Source organism: Rhamphochromis longiceps, linkage group LG7 (assembly GCF_057381845.1).
Source record: "Rhamphochromis longiceps isolate RC_006_pf linkage group LG7, R_longiceps_female_GT1.1, whole genome shotgun sequence".
Lineage (NCBI taxonomy): Eukaryota > Metazoa > Chordata > Actinopteri > Cichliformes > Cichlidae > Rhamphochromis > Rhamphochromis longiceps.
In genome coordinates this window covers 65,822,018-65,840,641 of record NC_140563.1, presented here as the reverse complement: position 1 = coordinate 65,840,641, position 18,624 = coordinate 65,822,018, and the positions used below count along the sequence as shown (strand labels likewise).

At 40.4% G+C, this 18,624-nt stretch overlaps 1 protein-coding gene across 2 annotated transcripts; it reads left to right on the top strand.

Annotated features, from left to right (window-relative positions):
• Positions 1–599: 599 nt before the first annotated feature.
• On the top strand, positions 600–18,152 carry vps4a (vacuolar protein sorting 4 homolog A). Of its 2 annotated transcripts, none has more exons than XM_085414879.1 (12): positions 600–1,245; positions 5,767–5,903; positions 7,556–7,667; positions 7,751–7,895; positions 7,984–8,045; positions 8,210–8,329; positions 8,441–8,597; positions 9,203–9,351; positions 10,074–10,155; positions 13,857–14,076; positions 15,019–15,159; positions 15,686–18,152. In XM_085414879.1, exons 2-12 carry the CDS (start codon positions 5,883–5,885, stop codon positions 15,785–15,787), a joined length of 1,311 nt encoding a protein of 436 aa, XP_085271005.1. In that variant the 5' UTR covers positions 600–1,245; positions 5,767–5,882; the 3' UTR covers positions 15,788–18,152. The 2 variants fall into 2 exon arrangements, with proteins under 2 accessions (XP_085271005.1, XP_085271006.1); XM_085414880.1 differs by lacking the exon at positions 600–1,245 and adding an exon at positions 4,943–4,964.
• Positions 18,153–18,624: the final 472 nt, after the last annotated feature.

The window sequence follows — 18,624 nt, the reverse complement described above, 5'->3', positions numbered from 1 at the left end:
GCAACATAGGAAAACAAGATAACCCCGGTTCTCTGATACGGAGCACAGTCACCCGCCTGAATGACCTCTGTCCCATTTGGGACATCGTGTCCTTGTGATGCTTTTTTCTTTTTCTTTTAATGAATGTGAAAATTCATCACAGTACACTCACTTCCTGTTTAGCGATTTAAGCCTTTTCAAGCTACAGTTAATGTTGGCTGTATTACAGCTGAAGTAAGCTTTGCTTCTCTTAAAACGTTACAGTTTGAGCTATGCTCAGCCTGGCATGAAGTCAGTTTCTGCAACATTTGAAGCAGTAGTGAAAGGGATACGCTTTTACACCACACTTTTGCTTTCTTGTCACTCTAACTGCTCCTACCTGATCTGATTATGTGAAGTTTAAGAAGCTTCGAGGCCGTCCTGTTCCTCTCTGAGCTTGATGCACTAACCTGTCAAACCCCTTTTAAACCTGTGAATGTACACCTTTTATCTCCTTCCTCTCTTTGTTCTCAAATCGTGGCTGTTCTGTCTATGCAACGCTTCAAAGAAGGGGTTTGTGGAACCAAAGGTATTATCTGTGGCAGCTTGCGTCCAACACAATCATGAAACTGAAAAGTCGCGAGGATAAATGCTGCTGCGACAACCTGTCATATGCAAAGTATTTTAGATTTCCTTCCAAGAGACGGTATACAATGTATGATAACAATGTAGTAATCTCAAATGTACATACCTACCAATAAAACTGTTGTAAGTTACAGAAACCAAGGTGTTGTTTTTCAGTGGTTTTCTGTGTGACTTGTGGCCCACAGCTCAGTCAGATGAACCAGAGCATCTTTGTGTTTATGATAACTGAACCTTTTTAATACTAAACACGCTATAAACATTTTTTTTGTTTCCATTCTAGTGAACTTTGACTAGACATCCAGATATTAGTGGCAGGTTAGTCTGAATGGCACAATTACATTGACTGGCTGGACTTTTGGACAGTTACTGATTACTTTTAGTACTTTTTTCAATACTTTTTTTCCTTTATCATTTATTTATTATTTATAATGTGTTATTTATAATTTTTCAAAATTGCTGCTCAAAGAAGTACCCATAGATCTTTCAACGTGTTTGTGGAGGAAAAGCGTCAGGAAGATTTTTGGTGGGGGTCATAATTCGGTGCGTCTGTCAGGGATGACTGTGGATCAGGTGGAAGATCAACTGAAGGCCGGTGCATCGATTCCTGACTCCTCCAGGCTGCTTGCTGAAAAGCATCTTTGGGTAAGACACTGAAGCCCGAGTTGCCCCTGATGCATCCATCAGAGTGTGAGTGAACATTACACTCAAAATCCAATTTTATATTGCTGTGTTCTGGGTTTATATAATACAGTCACAATATATGTACAGATTAAAACACACCACACACAAACATTAGTGATGGGATTTCCGGCTCTTTTTAGAGATCCGGCTCTTTCGGTTCGGCTCACTAAAAAGAGCCGGCTCTTTCGGCTCCGAACCGGCTCTTCAGGTTGTTTTGTTGCTTTAATTAATTTATTATTAACAATAATATAAAATTATGCACAAAAGGAATTACTAACATAAAAACAAGTGGTTTTATTTATATATGTTTATATATAAATATATGCGGTGGCCCCTAGAGACAAAACACGTACAAACTCCAAAACACATTTCTAGCATGAACTGAACTTCCAAAGCCGAGCTACTAGATCACTTAAATTACACAATTGAAAGCATGTGTGTATTGTTTGTGTATTTATACACAGGCACTCATATATATATTCAAATAATTTAAAAAAAAGTTCATTTACCTGTTATTACCACACACCAAATCCGGTCGTTGGTACTTGCTGGCTTGTGTAGCCACAAGATAACAAAGGCTCAACACTGCGCCCAGCATCCTGGAGCACTTCTGTTGTCTTTTGTACGTGTTTTGAGTTTTTATGTGCTTCTGAGTTTTTACGTGCTTCGGAGTTTGTACGTGTTTTTACGTGTTTTGGAGTTTTTACGTGTTTTGGAGTTTGTACGTGTTTTTACGTGTTTTGGAGTTTGTACATGCTTCAGAGTTCGTACGTGATTTGAAGTTTGTATGTGCTTTGTCTCTAGGGGCCACCGTAAATATACTTTTATTTATTCACTCCACATAAAATGTAATAAATAAATCATATAATACAAAAATCAACTATTCACATTTCAAGTTTTAACTATTTAAATTTTCAGCTTTTTCCTTTCACAAATTTAAAGTGAAAAGAACACAAAACACTGCAAACCACAACACAATTAAATATAAATTATAATATGAAAACTAAAAGAACATGCATATTCTCTGTCATATGGACCTGCATGAATAAACTTTCTCAATCCTTTATCATCTGCAACTGAAAATAGTTGTGGATGATTACTATACCTTTCTAATGTTGTTGTCCCTGCCTCTCTTTCTCTCTCTCTGGCTCTGTTCCTGTGCTACTGAGTGTAACTACCGCCCCTCCCCCCTCTGCCCAGCATAAAGCACAAGGCTCGCGTGCAGAGTGAAGCGGAAAAAAAGTGCGAGAGAGAGGCTGAGAGAAAGAAAAAAAAAAAAAAAAAAAAAAAACCCACGTGACGGCTCGCGATAAGGAGCCGGCTCGCGTCGTTCACGTCAAAGAGCCGGCTCTAAGAGCCATTTCGTTCGCGAACGACCCATCACTACACAGCAGTCGCTTTCTGAAACATCGGATATGTATCGAATTCAGTACCACATACGAAAGTGACCCAGATCGGATGTGAAAATATCGGATTTGTGCCGTTCACACTGTCATACCATTATCGGATATGGGTCGCATAGGGTCAAAAAAATCGGATTTGATGCGCTTTCGCCTGCAGTGTGAACGTAGCCTTTGTGTGTGTGTGTTTATAAGTAGTTTTAAACCTTGTGATCCACAAAACAGCATAAGAGTAAAAGAGTAAAAGAAGAACTGACTGCGTTACAGCACCCGCTGCTTGTTGAGAGTAAAAGTGATACACGCTTTCACGTCGTTTTTTAGCGACTTTTTTTTTTTTTTTAGAAAAAAAGTCGCTAAGGGGTCTGAAAACTCGCTAAATATAGCGACAAAGTCGCTAAGTTGGCAACACTGAACAGGGGAGCTCATACGTGACAGCTTCCGGCGAAGACTTCCAAAGGGCCGTGCCGTAAAAAAAATAAATAAACAAATAAAAATCAGCAAACATGTAGTCACCACATGAATTAATAATACACCAAGGTTATTATATTCTCAGAATTACATTTATATATAAATGTAATATTTTTCCGAGACTATAGAGACCATTTAACTTGGAAAACAACTTCCGGTTTTGTAGCTAAACTAATAAACTTGACAAACGTCAGGGACCTTAGCAAATGTTCAATGGCCTGCAACTACTGCCACCTAGCGGCCACAGCCACAAGCCTTTCTTTAAAGGCAGGAGTAGTTGGAGAAACACTGCGCTCATGTGAAATCAAGTATTTGGGAACGTTGTAGAGTACCCAACTGAACCATGCGAGAAAAAAAAATTATGGGATAGTTAAATTATGTTTGTTAGTGATGGGTCGTTCGCGAACGAAATGGCTCTTAGAGCCGGCTCTTTGACGTGAACGACGCGAACCGGCTCCTTATCGCGAGCCGTCACGTGGGTTTTTTTTTTTTTTTTTTTTCTTTCTCTCAGCCTCTCTCTCGCACTTTTTTTCCGCTTCACTCTGCACGCGAGCCTTGTGCTTTATGCTGGGCAGAGGGGGGAGGGGCGGTAGTTACACTCAGTAGCACAGGAACAGAGCCAGAGAGAGAGAAAGAGAGGCAGGGACAACAACATTAGAAAGGTATAGTAATCATCCACAACTATTTTCAGTTGCAGATGATAAAGGATTGAGAAAGTTTATTCATGCAGGTCCATATGACAGAGAATATGCATGTTCTTTTAGTTTTCATATTATAATTTATATTTAATTGTGTTGTGGTTTGCAGTGTTTTGTGTTCTTTTCACTTTAAATTTGTGAAAGGAAAAAGCTGAAAATTTAAATAGTTAAAACTTGAAATGTGAATAGTTGATTTTTGTATTATATGATTTATTTATTACATTTTATGTGGAGTGAATAAATAAAAGTATATTTACGGTGGCCCCTAGAGACAAAGCACATACAAACTTCAAATCACGTACGAACTCTGAAGCATGTACAAACTCCAAAACACGTAAAAACACGTACAAACTCCAAAACACGTAAAAACTCCAAAACACGTAAAAACACGTACAAACTCCGAAGCACGTAAAAACTCAGAAGCACATAAAAACTCAAAACACGTACAAAAGACAACAGAAGTGCTCCAGGATGCTGGGCGCAGTGTTGAGCCTTTGTTATCTTGTGGCTACACAAGCCAGCAAGTACCAACGACCGGATTTGGTGTGTGGTAATAACAGGTAAATGAACTTTTTTTTAAATTATTTGAATATATATATGAGTGCCTGTGTATAAATACACAAACAATACACACATGCTTTCAATTGTGTAATTTAAGTGATCTAGTAGCTCGGCTTTGGAAGTTCAGTTCATGCTAGAAATGTGTTTTGGAGTTTGTACATGTTTTGTCTCTAGGGGCCACCGCATATATTTATATATAAACATATATAAATAAAACCACTTGTTTTTATGTTAGTAATTCCTTTTGTGCATAATTTTATATTATTGTTAATAATAAATTAATTAAAGCAACAAAACAACCTGAAGAGCCGGTTCGGAGCCGAAAGAGCCGGCTCTTTTTAGTGAGCCGAACCGAAAGAGCCGGGTCTCTAAAAAGAGCCGGAAATCCCATCACTACTGCTGTGTGAATGGTCATGTCGCATTAAATCCGTCTTTTACGTCACTGACACAAGACAGACGCCAATTATCAGCGCCGGAGAAGACATCGCGAACGCTTCCTGGCCATCCAGTGTAGATGTCAGTGAAACTGTTGGGAAGACAACGTTGGAGAAACGTGAACATTTTATTTGTTCTGTATAATCTGTAGATTCTGACAGAAATCTGCAACTATCCTTTGAAGCACTGCTCCTCTAAAACAGCAATAAGGATAATTATTAGGTTATTTACATTATTATGTAAATAACAAAATAACTTAAAGCAAAAATTGGGAAACGTAAAGTCGGAAGTCTTTATATTAACGGTCATCAGTCAAACAATATTGTTTGCTCAGGGTATAAACGGAGTTCGTTGTGTGTGACGTCTTCTTTTGCGCATGCGGGCCGCTTTGAGCGTTCACACTAGAGCGCGTTTGCTGTCGCATTTTATTTATAGTGTGAACAAGCAGACAAAAAAATCGGATTTGATCAAAAAATCGGAATTGAGCATTAAGACCTGCAATGTGAACGTAGCCAAAATAACTCCACCAGAGTGCCTAATTTGGGTCACTTTTGCCGGCCCAAAACCGGGTAAAGGAGCAGGGTTGGAATTGTGACATTAAAAAAAAAACAATAATTGCTAAAAGAAATTTAATTTGTAGTTCTAAATAAACTCTAAATGCATTTAGGACGTTTTTTACTCACTTTATGTCTCTTCCACGATGTTATTTCTCTCTCCAACAACATAGGTTACGATTAGATTAGCATGACCAATTATGCAAATTAGGCGATGACGTCATTTAGCGACTTCTAGGACAACCAATAGCGATTTTCCTTACTGAGGAGTTGGCAACACTGCCCCTGTTGGTTGACGTCTTGTTGGGTCGAGCTGTCATCTTTGCTAGCCGCCGCATTAGCCACTGTTTTGTTTTGTCATGACAGGAGCGTGCAGTCCTCGTACAGAACAGGGCTGGTAAAGACATCACTTCTTCGGGTGTCCACCTTTGGGGAGGAACAGAGGACAGAAATCTGCGCGTGTCACATTAAAGTGAGATGAAATGACAACGTCAACATTACAGGTAGGCTGTTGTTAGCTGGCTAACGTTAGCCCGCTTCAGTTTGGTCACAGAGCTAGCCTTTGATTTGTGTATAATTGGAGCAAAAAGCGGGTTTTTTTACAACTCTGAATACACTGGGTTGCGTGCGGAAGAATTTTCTGGAAGCTACGAAGACTCTTCGAGCCATTTGGTAGATAATTTATTTTTTTTCCACTGAACAATTAAAGAAAGATTCTAATTCAAAACACAGTTTCTAGCCTGTCGGCTACCTTCATACAAAATAACGGTTAGCTCCTAAACCCTAAGGTGGCTGGATGTACTGCAAGCTAAATTGCTAACAAAACAGCTGATAGTAAGATTGCCTTGGTTTGGTGTTACAATAAATATGTCGTCTAGATTACATATTATAGAAACGATAGGCTTTGTTGCGGGTACTACTGGCTGTGCCTCGCCTGTAGGGTGTTTCTAACGGTATCTGCTGTCACCGTTAGCCGGCCTGTGTGGCCCTGCTCGCTCAGTTAAAAGGACAGAAAACAAAGCGTTGCTGTTTTGGGGGGACTATTTTAGTCTGACGACTGGCTTTATAAGCAGCACAGTGAATATTTGTCTTAAGGAATAGCTTGTTCTTTGTTTTAATAATAATAACAACTTTTATTTGTTTATCACTTTTAAATAAATAGAGTTACAAAGTGTTTCACAGTTTAAATAAAACCACACATTAAAGACAAGTGAATATGTTCCAGCACATGGTCTTGCATTTATCGCAATATATATACGCAACTTTTATACATACATCAGATGTAAACCTATAGCCAAAAATAATAGGAGAAAGATTGTTTTTCTTTTCTTTGCTTTTCGTTTCTTTTTTTTAAAGTAACTTATATAAAGTTCTCAGTAATCCTATAAAACAAACCACAGGTTCAGCTGACCTGAATTACTGAGAAATGCTGTTCCAGACTTTAGGAGGTGTAACCTGAAAGCGTGGGCTCCTCTGTTTTTAACAGTTAAGAGCGTGATTAGATGATCTGAGATTCTTAAAGATGTTGTAAATTCTCAGTAGCTCTCCATGTTTATGCGAGAGCTAAGCCATGTAGGACTTTATGCTATTAATACAATTTTGAATTTCACTGGAAGCCAGTGAAGGGATGCAAAAGTAAGTGGGAGACAGTTACAGTGTGAACTAAAAGTTCTGGATGATTGGGTGAAGAAAAAAAAAAAGGTTTCATGTTTGCAATGTTTCTTTAATGAAAGAAAGCTGGGCGAGCTTTGAAATGTGAGATTTAAATATACTAGATAATAACGAATGATGCTAAGGTTCTTAGCAGATGATTTGATATTATCAGCGAGCAGGCTGACTGGCTAACTTCCTCGGTGAATCAGTCAGGGCCGGACACAAGAGCCTTGGTTTTGTCAGGACTGAGATGAAAGAAATATTTTAAAGTTAGTATGGCAGTGAAGCATTCCCTCGGGTACCAAAGGCTGTTGAGCTTGAACTAACAGAAAGGTACAGCTGTGTATTGTGTGCATATCAATGATAGCAGGTGCATTTAAAGCTATTAAGCAGATGGCCCAGGTATAATATACACAGTGAAAACAAAACTGTGTTTATGACATGTGTTTATTGCCTGTTTTTGACTCCATGGTTTAACATTATATCTCTGCATCTGCTACAGAAAGCCATTGATCTTGTCACTAAAGCCACAGAGGAGGACAAGGCGAAAAATTATGAGGAGGCTCTGCGCCTGTACCAGCATGCTGTGGAATATTTCCTACATGCCATAAAATGTAAGTATCTTATCTTGACAGGTAGCTGAGCTCTTTGTGTTTTGCATACACCTTGCTGATGGCAACATCTTCTCTTACTCCAGATGAGGCCCACAGCGACAAGGCGAAGGAGAGTATACGAGCAAAATGTATGCAGTACCTGGACAGAGCAGAGAAACTGAAGGACTATCTGAAGAATAAAGACAAACAGGGCAAGAAGCCTGTCAAAGAAGCACAGAGCAATGACAAGTACGATGTCCTTTTTTTGTATGTTTAAATGTAAAAAAAAAACCCCAACATTTTAGGCTTTATTGGATTTTTATGTTCCGTGTTCTAGGAGTGACAGTGACAGTGAGGGTGAAAACCCTGAGAAGAAAAAACTGCAGGAACAGCTTATGGGTGAGTGGCCTTGGGGGGGATTTAACCCCATCATGTGGAGCTAAATATTTATTTATGATATTATTTCTTACAATTTTCTTTGGTTTTGTCATAATCAAACAGCTGTGTCTATTAATTGCATCCCAGTAGGTGTGTCATCATTACTTTTTTTTTTGTGTGTGTAGGTGCTATTGTAATGGAGAAACCCAATGTGAGGTGGAATGATGTTGCTGGGCTGGAAGGAGCTAAGGAAGCTTTGAAGGAAGCAGTCATCCTGCCCATCAAATTTCCTCACCTTTTCACAGGTACTGTAGGTCTCAAGTCTCTTCATTCTGTTTAAACCCAGTAAGCAGTCATACACTGATATCAACACTACTTTAAAGACAAACTTTTCTTCTGTGTCTTTTGTTTCTCAGGCAAACGGACCCCATGGAGAGGCATCCTGCTCTTCGGTCCTCCGGGAACAGGGAAGTCATACCTGGCCAAGGCGGTGGCCACCGAGGCCAACAACTCCACCTTCTTCTCTGTCTCCTCCTCAGACCTCATGTCGAAGTGGCTGGGAGAGAGTGAGAAGTATGTTTTCAATGCGTCATTTCAATTCAGTGTAATTTACATAGAGCCAATTCCCAACAACTCTCATCTCAACGTGCTATAAATTGTCATGTAAAGGCCGTACAATATTGGAGAGGGAAAATGGATGAACTAGTTTTTCAGCATCACTCTGAGTCAGGAGTGTTTCTAATTTTTAGTATTGTACACTTGTTTAAGCGAGGTAAAAAGGAAATATCAGAAATGCTTCTAAAGTTCCTCACAGCCTTGGGGACAGCTGTTTTGTTATCCTAGCAGAATATCAATTAAACAGCTCCATAAATATTCAACTGTACCAGAGTAGAAACCTGAACTTATAAAGCTGAAACAGTTTTGTAAGTATATTTTTAATAAACAGATTGATATGTGATTTAGCAAGTAGAAATACTGGAAAAAAACAACTTTGATAACTGAGTATTTTGGAATTTTAATCTTTAAAGGTCTCATCTTAAATTGCATAAAGGTGATGAGCAATAATTACAACATTTGTTACTTCAAAGACTAAATCGATTTCTTAGTAATAAAAAACTAATGGTCTAATATTGCTATCCCTCAGACATATTTACTCCGTCTCTGCCCGTCTCTCTCAGGCTGGTGAAAAACCTGTTTGATCTAGCTCGCCAGCACAAACCTTCAATCATCTTCATCGACGAGGTGGACTCTCTGTGCGGCTCGAGGAACGAGAATGAAAGCGAGGCTGCCCGCCGCATCAAGACAGAGTTTCTGGTCCAGATGCAGGGTGAGTCACACGAGTGCTATCGGATATATGAAGTGTGAGGAATATGCAGTATTAAATAATATTGTTGAAACCTGAGGCACAGCCATTTGGAAAAACATGGCGTCTGCAGTGTTTCAAGTCAGATTGATGATGTGAGCAAAGAGGGGCTTTTTTCAGCCTCACATCTGTGTCAGACTGAATGTGCGAATCTTGTTAACACTTTGTGGAACCTGGATCACATCACTGTGATGGATTGAAATAAGGGACCTTAAGACCACAGCAGCCTTTTCATAGAACCATACAGAACCACAGAACTTCACTGTGCTTGCTCTGCACCACAAGAGGAACTTCTAAAAAACACAAATGTTTGGTGATTTTTCTGGATGTAAGTGTATGTGGTGGCAGCACTGGTAACCATCATATGTGAAAAATCCTTTTAAACAGTTTTCTGATTGTTTTCAACACATTTCTCAGTTGAAGACTTAGTTATTTGTCACTTATTTGTCTTTAGGTTGAACGATCTGTGGTGATGTCAGGCATGTTCTGTTTTCATAACTTTTCTTGTTAGTACGGTATTCATTCCACAGAATATAAACAATTTTATTGTGTGGCATCAGTAGCTCATCATTGTTTATATTGTATAAATAAATTACACTGACCGTTATTCCTGCTACAGTCAGTTAAGAGAGTTTTCCAGAGTTTCAAAAGAAGTGCTTGTGTAGATTGACACTCTGCTTTTGTAGGTGTCGGAAACAACAATGATGGCATTCTGGTGCTCGGAGCCACCAACATCCCCTGGGTGCTGGACGCCGCCATCCGCAGAAGGTCAGAGGTCATCTCAGATGTTTGTGTGTGTGTGTGTGTGTGTGTGTGTGTGTGTGTTTTGTTTATATTCTGTGGGGCTTTTTATTCCAAAAAATGTACTTTTGCTGCACTGTTATTATTCATCACAATGGTAATTCTGTCATGTTCAGTGTTGGGTAAGTTACTTTAAATTAGTAACGTAGTTACTTTACTAGTTGCTTCTATCAAAAGTAACTCAGTTACTTCAAGTTACTCGTTACTTTCAAAGTAACTAGTTACTAGGGAAAGTAACTTTGGTTTTACTCAGAATGCTCTTGTTAATGTGTTTCTTCCATAACTGGATACCCAGCAAGAGTGCCAGTCTTCTAGCTTGCTTACTTGCCACAAGTGCACTGTGCCACCTACCAATAGCAAGGAAAAGATAATGTGCATATTTCCATGAGAGAAATCCCACGCCTCGACCGTCGTTGACCGCCGCCGTGATTCTAGCCTACGTCACAGCGTCATGTGCTCTTTTTACATCCAACACAAAAACTGCAGTCGTGGTGCTTTCGATTGTACTCAGAACTCAGAAATTCTGCCTTCTGAGTAGGAAGATGTAGGTAACACCAGACTACAGATGAGCTGCATACAGAGCTGGACTGGGACAAAAAATCGTCACGGGCATTTTGATTGACCGACCCACCATTATAGGAAAAATCATAAAGCCTTTGAATGAAAACAAACACTGTTGTGACAGTGATGTACACTGTTTTGATGGTATATATGTATCAATCTATCAATGGTTTCCTCTTTCTGGCGCAAAGTGGGCTGATCATTGATCAGTTTCATGATTGAAGTAGAAACGGGAGAGGGAGGGGAGAGAATGAGAGAAGAAGAGGCAGCTGTGCAGCAAAGAAGTGCAGCACAGAATAACTCCAGCTTTGTGTCTTTTTCGTTGTAGCTGAAGTCCGGAACAAACTGTGTTCCTTTTCAGCTCAATATGAAATATTTTCTCTGAATACGGAACGATTCCGTTTTTTACAGGATGGTTGGCAACTCTACTAACTAACCTTATGAACAAAATAAAGTTCAACATCAGTAACATCATAGCACCCACCCAGCTGTATAGAAACTCCGTCATGCTAGCTAGCACGCAGTACAAAAAAGTCAGCATAACGAAAATAAACTCCAACTAAACTTGGTTTATATCTGACCCAGATGGACTGCAGGTCATAACTTCTTACCTGAAGTTCAGTTCACCTGACACTCGGACCGGCGGCCGCTTCGGGTCTCTCCTCTTGCCTCCCCTTTCCCTCATCCACCTGCTGGCCTCCATCACTTGCTAATGTTACTGAATCTGTGGAAGCTCCGTGATAGCCACCACATGAAGTAACAAATAACGAGCCTATCTAAATCCCAGTAATGATTAACGCGTTCCTGATTTTGGCATAATAACTAGTTACCGTGCTCGTTACCACAGTAATAACGTAGTTACTGTAACGCGTTACTTAATAACGCGTTAGTCCCAACACTGGTCATGTTACTTCTAATTCTGGTGTGTTAAGAAAACACAAACCTTTGAACTCGGGTAGATTCTGATGCTGTTAGTTTGAACCCAAATGGAGAAACCACAGGGCTTGAAGTGTTGTTGTTTTAGGATGAATCTGAAATCTAAATTCTTATTAAATCCTCCTGCATTTGGGGAATATTTCAGAAAGTGATTTTCTAATCTGTTTGTCTAAACGCATGTTAATGTTAAGATTCATACTGCTTTTTGACTGCTGACCATGGTGTCACAGTCTGATGTCGTTTTTTCTCCTCCTTTAAACTACTCAGCTGTTAACAAAGCATTTGTGTGGACACACACCTGAGCTCCAGCTCTCATTTTGAATGCTGACCATGTAAAACATTGTCCAAACTTCTTGTGAGTTGTTCTCTATGACGTTTAGAATTTAATGTTGGCTCCAGATATTTTTGGACAGTGGCATCATTATTGTCTTTTTACCTTTGTATCAAAACATACTTGGGTTACTGCTAAATGCTTTAAGCTTCAAGTGCAAACATTCAATTCTAAGTTGAGGGGTTAACCCATCATATTGCATTGACCACTGAAGTGTTGCATCTGTACTTTAACACTTTGGTCAGGAAGTGATTTCAAGTGTGCTGTGGCTGTTAATACAGAAAAAGAATTTAGTATGGATATTATTAAGATCGTGAGTGGCTAACTATTTTGTACATACTGAGGAAAACACACATGGAAGCACATGGGAAGACCTGGAAAACCACAGACATGGGTGATGACAGGATCTTTTCTATAGTAAAGAAAAGCCCCTACAGATCATCCAGCAAAGAGTAGAGACCAACCTCCATGAGGTATTTATATAAAGTGTTAAATGAAGAAAAGATTTCAGGAGACCTGCCACAGGGAAAACAGGAAGGGCCAGAGCTTGCTCGTTGACAGCGACTGAATTTTCAAAATAAGTGCGCATTACCTCGGCTAGATGAACAATTATGAAAAAAAGTCTGTGCTTTGGAAACAGTGCACTGTGTGTGTGATCTGTTAGAAGACGTTGGCTGAGGCTCATCATGTTATGTTACGTTACCATGGGCACATTACAAACACAAGCTGCTGGGGGATAGTTCAGCTTATTTAGATGGCCACTTGGAGAAACCAGCAGTACCCAACAACACGTTCATCAGCAGCTACATTTTGCCTCCATTTAAGCACAAAAGCTGAATTCAATGTTAAATTAAAATGTGGAAAAAAGAAACGTTTCACTTGAAACGAGAAGGATGTGGCTTCAAACAGGAAGTAGTTCCTTCTGTAATTGTTACTGAACAGAGTGAAAGATCGCTCTGATCGACAGCTCTCACCTCACTGAGGAGGGCAGGCAGTATAAAAATCATCCTGCCTCCTCTTGGGAAATAGAGTTAAAGAGTTCCCAGCAGCTATCAGCTTTTCTGTCAGATCTGTACAGGCTTGCATTTTTGGTGAATAGTGCTGGGAATGCAAAAAGAAGACAGCTCCTGTAAGAAGTGGCACTGAAATCCACAGCTGATTAATAACATCTTAAACTTGTAATCCACTCGGTGTCTTGTGGAAGCATAATCTTAAATGTATACCCAGTTAGAAGCATATGTAATACAAATTATGTATTATAGAATTATTAAACAAATCAGAGATGCGGCTCTTGAACTCCACTAAACGAGCTTTGTAGGATTCAGAGCTCGATATACTCGCCTTGGAACAGCCCATCGAATTATCATCTGCCTGAAATAAAACATTTTAGCTCCTGTGTCTATAAGACTACCCACATTTTAAGCCAACTTTGGTTATTATTCATCTGACTGGCTGCTATTTGCGTGCCTGAGACCTTATTAGGGATATCCATTCTTGATGATATCATATCGAGCCAAGCATATAAAAAATGTCTAAAACTAATTCTATATATAATCCTGAAGTCTGAGCTACATAGACTGATTATTTAAAACTTTGGTCGTGTTTAATATAAGCATCGACCAGTGGAGTGGGATTTATGGCAGAAATAAGGAAAAGCGGTCAATCTACAGCCAGTGAACCCAGTATCCGACTCCTGCTTCACTTCCTCTAAACTTTAATAGTAACGAGTTGATTTTAGAGCTACGCTTTGCTTTGTTATACCTTTTCTTGTGTGCTGTTTAAGTGTACGTGTGTTGAGGAGCATCCGTAAGACGGGCTTGTTATTTTTGTTGTGCGTCAGATTTGAGAAGCGTATCTACATCCCTCTGCCAGAGGAGCCGGCTCGGGCTCAAATGTTTCGCCTCCATCTGGGCAACACACCGCACAGCCTGAGCGAGGCCGACCTGCGGCAGCTCGCCCGCAAAACAGAAGGCTACTCCGGTGCCGACATCAGCATCATCGTCCGGGATGCTCTCATGCAGCCCGTTAGGAAGGTCCAATCTGCCACACATTTCAAAAAGGTAAGAGAAAGAAACCTGTGAAATCTTCAATCTTGGATCTTTGTGATATAAATGAACTATTGAAAGGGGCCCTGTTACCTGGACTTATAAGGTCTTTATAAGTCTTGATTAAAGTTCAGTTCATCCTCTGTTAAAAATTAGCTGTTTTAAGCTTGTTTGTAAAAGAAATCACCCCAAAAAACCAAGCCTGTGAGCTCCAGTACCTGTGATCAGCTGCCCTGTGCTTCTGCTGACTGTCAGGTTTTAGTCAAATCTGTCCATGGTATGTAAGCAGATGTTGAGGAATGAGGAATTAGAGCTGCTTTTCAGCTACTAGACAGTATATTACTATTAAAGAGCATCATCACTCAGGCGTGCAGCAGTCTAACAGACTCCGTTACTGTAAATGTTATCAGAATCAGAATCAGAATGGGTTTATTGCCAGATGTTGAGGTTTACAACATTAGGAAATTGCTGCGGTGCTTCAGTGCAGACAATAAGAATTAAAGTGCTATGTAGAAAGAAAGATATGTGCATGAGATATACATGAGATATATACATGAGAATAAGAATTATGAGTGCTACGTAGAAAGATATATACATGAGTGCAGGTGGTGATCAGTGCCAAACATGAAATGATGCAGTGACACAGCGTAGGGTCATGTGTTAGTGTTAGTGGCGGGGACAGTCATGTGGTTATTGTTCATGTGTCCAACAGCAGAGGGGAAGAAACTGTTCTTGTGGCGAGAGGTTCTGGTGCGAATGGAATACTGCAAACTAACCAGTTTAACATGAATTTAATTAAGTTATTGTGTTTAGTATGTAGTTGAGATTGAGTTACTAATGTCTCAAAGATCGCCCATAGACTCAGCGGGGTTCGATGAAGCCTTCACGTGGAGGCTGCAGTGTTTGGTGTGATTAATCGGTGCTGCACAGGAGCTTTTTTCCCCCTTACTCCTGCAGGTCCGCGGTCCATCCCGAAGCAACAACCAGGTGATGGTGGATGACCTCTTGACGCCATGTTCCCCTGGCGATCCTGGGGCTATAGAGATGACCTGGATGGACGTGCCTAGTGATAAGCTACTGGAGCCCATAGTCTGCATGGTAAGATGCAGGAACGTGAAGGAAAATCTGTTGTTTCACTAACAGCAGCTTTGATTTTCTTTTAAACTGTGACATATTACCATCTTCCTTTCCACCACCAATGAACAACAATGACATAGATTATCAGCCAGATTCATTATACATGTAAAACTGCTGAAGGAAGGTTTATAAGATAAGACCTCCTGTGATGTTTGGTTTCAAGATGAGGCTAAGGTGGAGGTGGTGGAGATGAAGATACTAAGATTTTCATTGGGATTATTAATGAGTAATATTACTATTAACCAGTAATATCATAAGGACGGCTCATTGAGCAGTTTGGAGACAAAGTTGGAGAGGTGAGGCTGAGATGATTAGGCTGTGTGCAGAGAAGGGATAAAGGATATGTTGGACAGTTTTTCTGCATAAAGAAAGCTTCTGTTGGATTGAAAGGACCTCACAGTGATATACAGTATTTAAATATGCAGTATAACAGTAATGAAATAACAATAATGAACTGTGTGTGTGTGTCCGTGTCCCTACTTTGCAGTCGGACATGCTGCGCTCTCTGTCCACCACCCGCCCCACAGTTAACACCGAAGACCTTCTCAAAGTCAAGAAGTTCACAGAGGACTTTGGGATGGAGGGCTGAGAGACAGAGCCCCACGTCTCCCGCTCCATCCCCAAGTCCAGCAGAAGGGTCAGACTGCTCCCAGTACCAACACTCCACCCCTCTCCTCTGCACCATCCTGTAGGCTTTCATCTTCAGCTGAGCACTTGGTTCACTGCCTCTCCTGGATTTATAACATGGCGCCAGTCTGCATCTTCGTGTCTCGTCCAGGCCCGGATGTTTGAATCCCTGGAGGACATTGACCAAATGCAGAAGTAGAAAATCTCAGTGTGATTTGGTAGCTGGACTGTAGACTTCCTCCCCTGTCGCCTCCGCGGTTTTCCCCACCCTTTACAGACTGTGCTCCGTTACAGCATATTCACTACAAGAACTGTTCATCTGCGCCGCATTTAATGTGAGGAAATGCATAAAGTTTGTCCCACTGTGAGCCTGTCTCGTCTCCGACCGAAGGGCCATACATTCTGCTGCCGTCATGCAACTCCCTTTGGTATCGCCATGAAGGACAGTGAAGAGAAGACGTTAGTTGTTCTGCCAGGCATGCGGAAGTGTGAAAGCATTTAAGTGTTTTTATTAAACTTGTTTCTGTTTAATGTTTCTGTCTAAATGTTATTTTGATATTTAATGCAGTTAAACCAAGTGAGCGTGTCTGGTTGAGGCCTGTAGCTCCGTGCTCGCAACAGTCTGAGTGAAGCATTTACATTACCAGAGATGTGCTTGACTGGGAGCCAAGTGCAGCAGTTCCTCAATCTGAAAATACTAAGAGTGATAATTTAAATGAGATGGGGAAAAAATCAGTATTTCCTGCTTTTCTCTGTTTTCTGTAACTTGAATGTCTTTTATTTTGAAAAGGATGTACACTCTGGGAGATGGATGATTGTCATTGAAAAGCCATTTGTTAACACAGCATTTAATCAACATGAACAAAAAAGCAACGAATACTTTAAAAAAAAATAGATTTTTAAGAAAGCCCAAGTGCTGATCAATGGCTCTATTTTTTTTCCTTATTTTTTCTTTTCGAAGCGAATAAACTGATAGACGATGCATCAACACTTCCTGTTTTGAAGCAGCAGTTGGTGGGATTGGTAGCTTTTCTGGAGCATTGGCTGTACATAAATGATGGACATGGCCACGGTGATGTCATTCATTGGCTTCAGTCTTCACATATTGAAGCCCAAGTATTAGCTGCTAAAAGTTTGTGGTGTTTTTGAAGACACAGCTGCAGCACCCATAAGTTAAAATCCAATCAGGTGAATAAAAAAAATTTCACCTGCTATAGAAACCAAAGCTTGTTCTCTGTAACTGGCCATAGGTGGCGGTGCATTTAGAGCGTGGCTCAAGTGGCCATTAGTAATGCAGTTTTTGGATCTTTGCCATTGGCTTCCTTTTTTTCAGCTGTGGTCAGTGAGGCTTGTTCTGGAGTTTTCAAACTAAAACAGCTACCGTGGGGCAAACAGTCACACTTTCGCTTCATGTTTAGGAGGCCGTTACGTGTGGAAGAAAGCGTCCTTTTGGTCTTTTCACTACATTTCCTAGAATACACCTAGTCTTATTTAAACTGCGAAGTCCTTCTTTTATGGATGTTCTGTTTTTGATGTTTGAGTTCGTGTTCTGGGTGTTTTCCACTCTTCATTGAAAATATTCAAACTGAGCGGATACATGAGTGGGAGAAATATGCCACAAAGTGCAGTGGAAAATAAACAGTCTCATTAAACATGAAAATTGAAGACATCGTGTCTGTGGCACTTTAAGGAAACTAACCTCCCTCACTTGGTTTAACAGCACAAGCTAATTAACGCCGACTGCAATTAATCCACTAATATTCACATGTTAGTGGATTAAGAATCAGTCAAGCACATCTTTGTGTTGCCCTGCATTCATGGTCAATCAGTGTTATGGAACATTATTTATATAAATTACTGGTCACGTGTGATGTGTAACTAATCCAGCTACAGTATGTTTATTCTTTATGTATTAATTTTCTGTGATTCATGATGGAGCACCAGTGAGAGGCCTGACCCCCCCCCCCCCCCCCCCCACCCCCCTTTATTGGAGGGAAATGTACAGAGTTCTCCTCCAGGGGCGATGCTGCTGAACGTTTCATTGCTGTTGTCGTCCTAATTTCAGCAGGGAGTTTAAGGAAAGCTGTCCTGCACAGACTCTGACCTCCTGCTGTTATGGCAGGATTGCAGGCGTGCCTGGTGGACTCACTGATGGACTTCTGGAAGCTACAGTAGAATCGCTGCGTGTTTGTGGAGGTACCTGTTGTTCAGGGGAGCTCAGTTATTAACGTCCCTGTACGGGGATTTAACCTGACGCTGGCCATGTTACCATTACTACTAATTTAACCTGAATAAATAAAAACTGAAATTTCAAATGGAAAAAAAGACACTACTGCTGCTTTGACATGGTTTATTATTCTTGTGCATTTCACGTATTTGGAATTTAACACTTCCACCACCATCACACAGTTAAGTGCACACCAATAAAGAGTTTCCACAAAACCTGAGATCTCAAATATTTAGAAACAATCTGTCAAAGTGAAGCCTGAGAGGAGTTCACCACAATTAAAAGATTACGCAAACAAAATGTTCAACAATATACACTCACCAGACACTTTATTAGGTACACTCTCCATGTACTGGGTTGGATCACCTTTTGCTTTCTTCAGAGATTTAGGCCCATATTGAAATGACGGCATCACACTGCGTTCATGATGCAAATCTCCTGTTTGCTGTATTGAATTGAGATCTTGTGACTTTGGAGGGCATTTGAGTGAACTCATGTTGATTGAACCAGTTTGAAGTGATCTGAGCTTTGTGACATGGGTTAGACTGCTGGAAGGAGTTGCAAACAGGTTC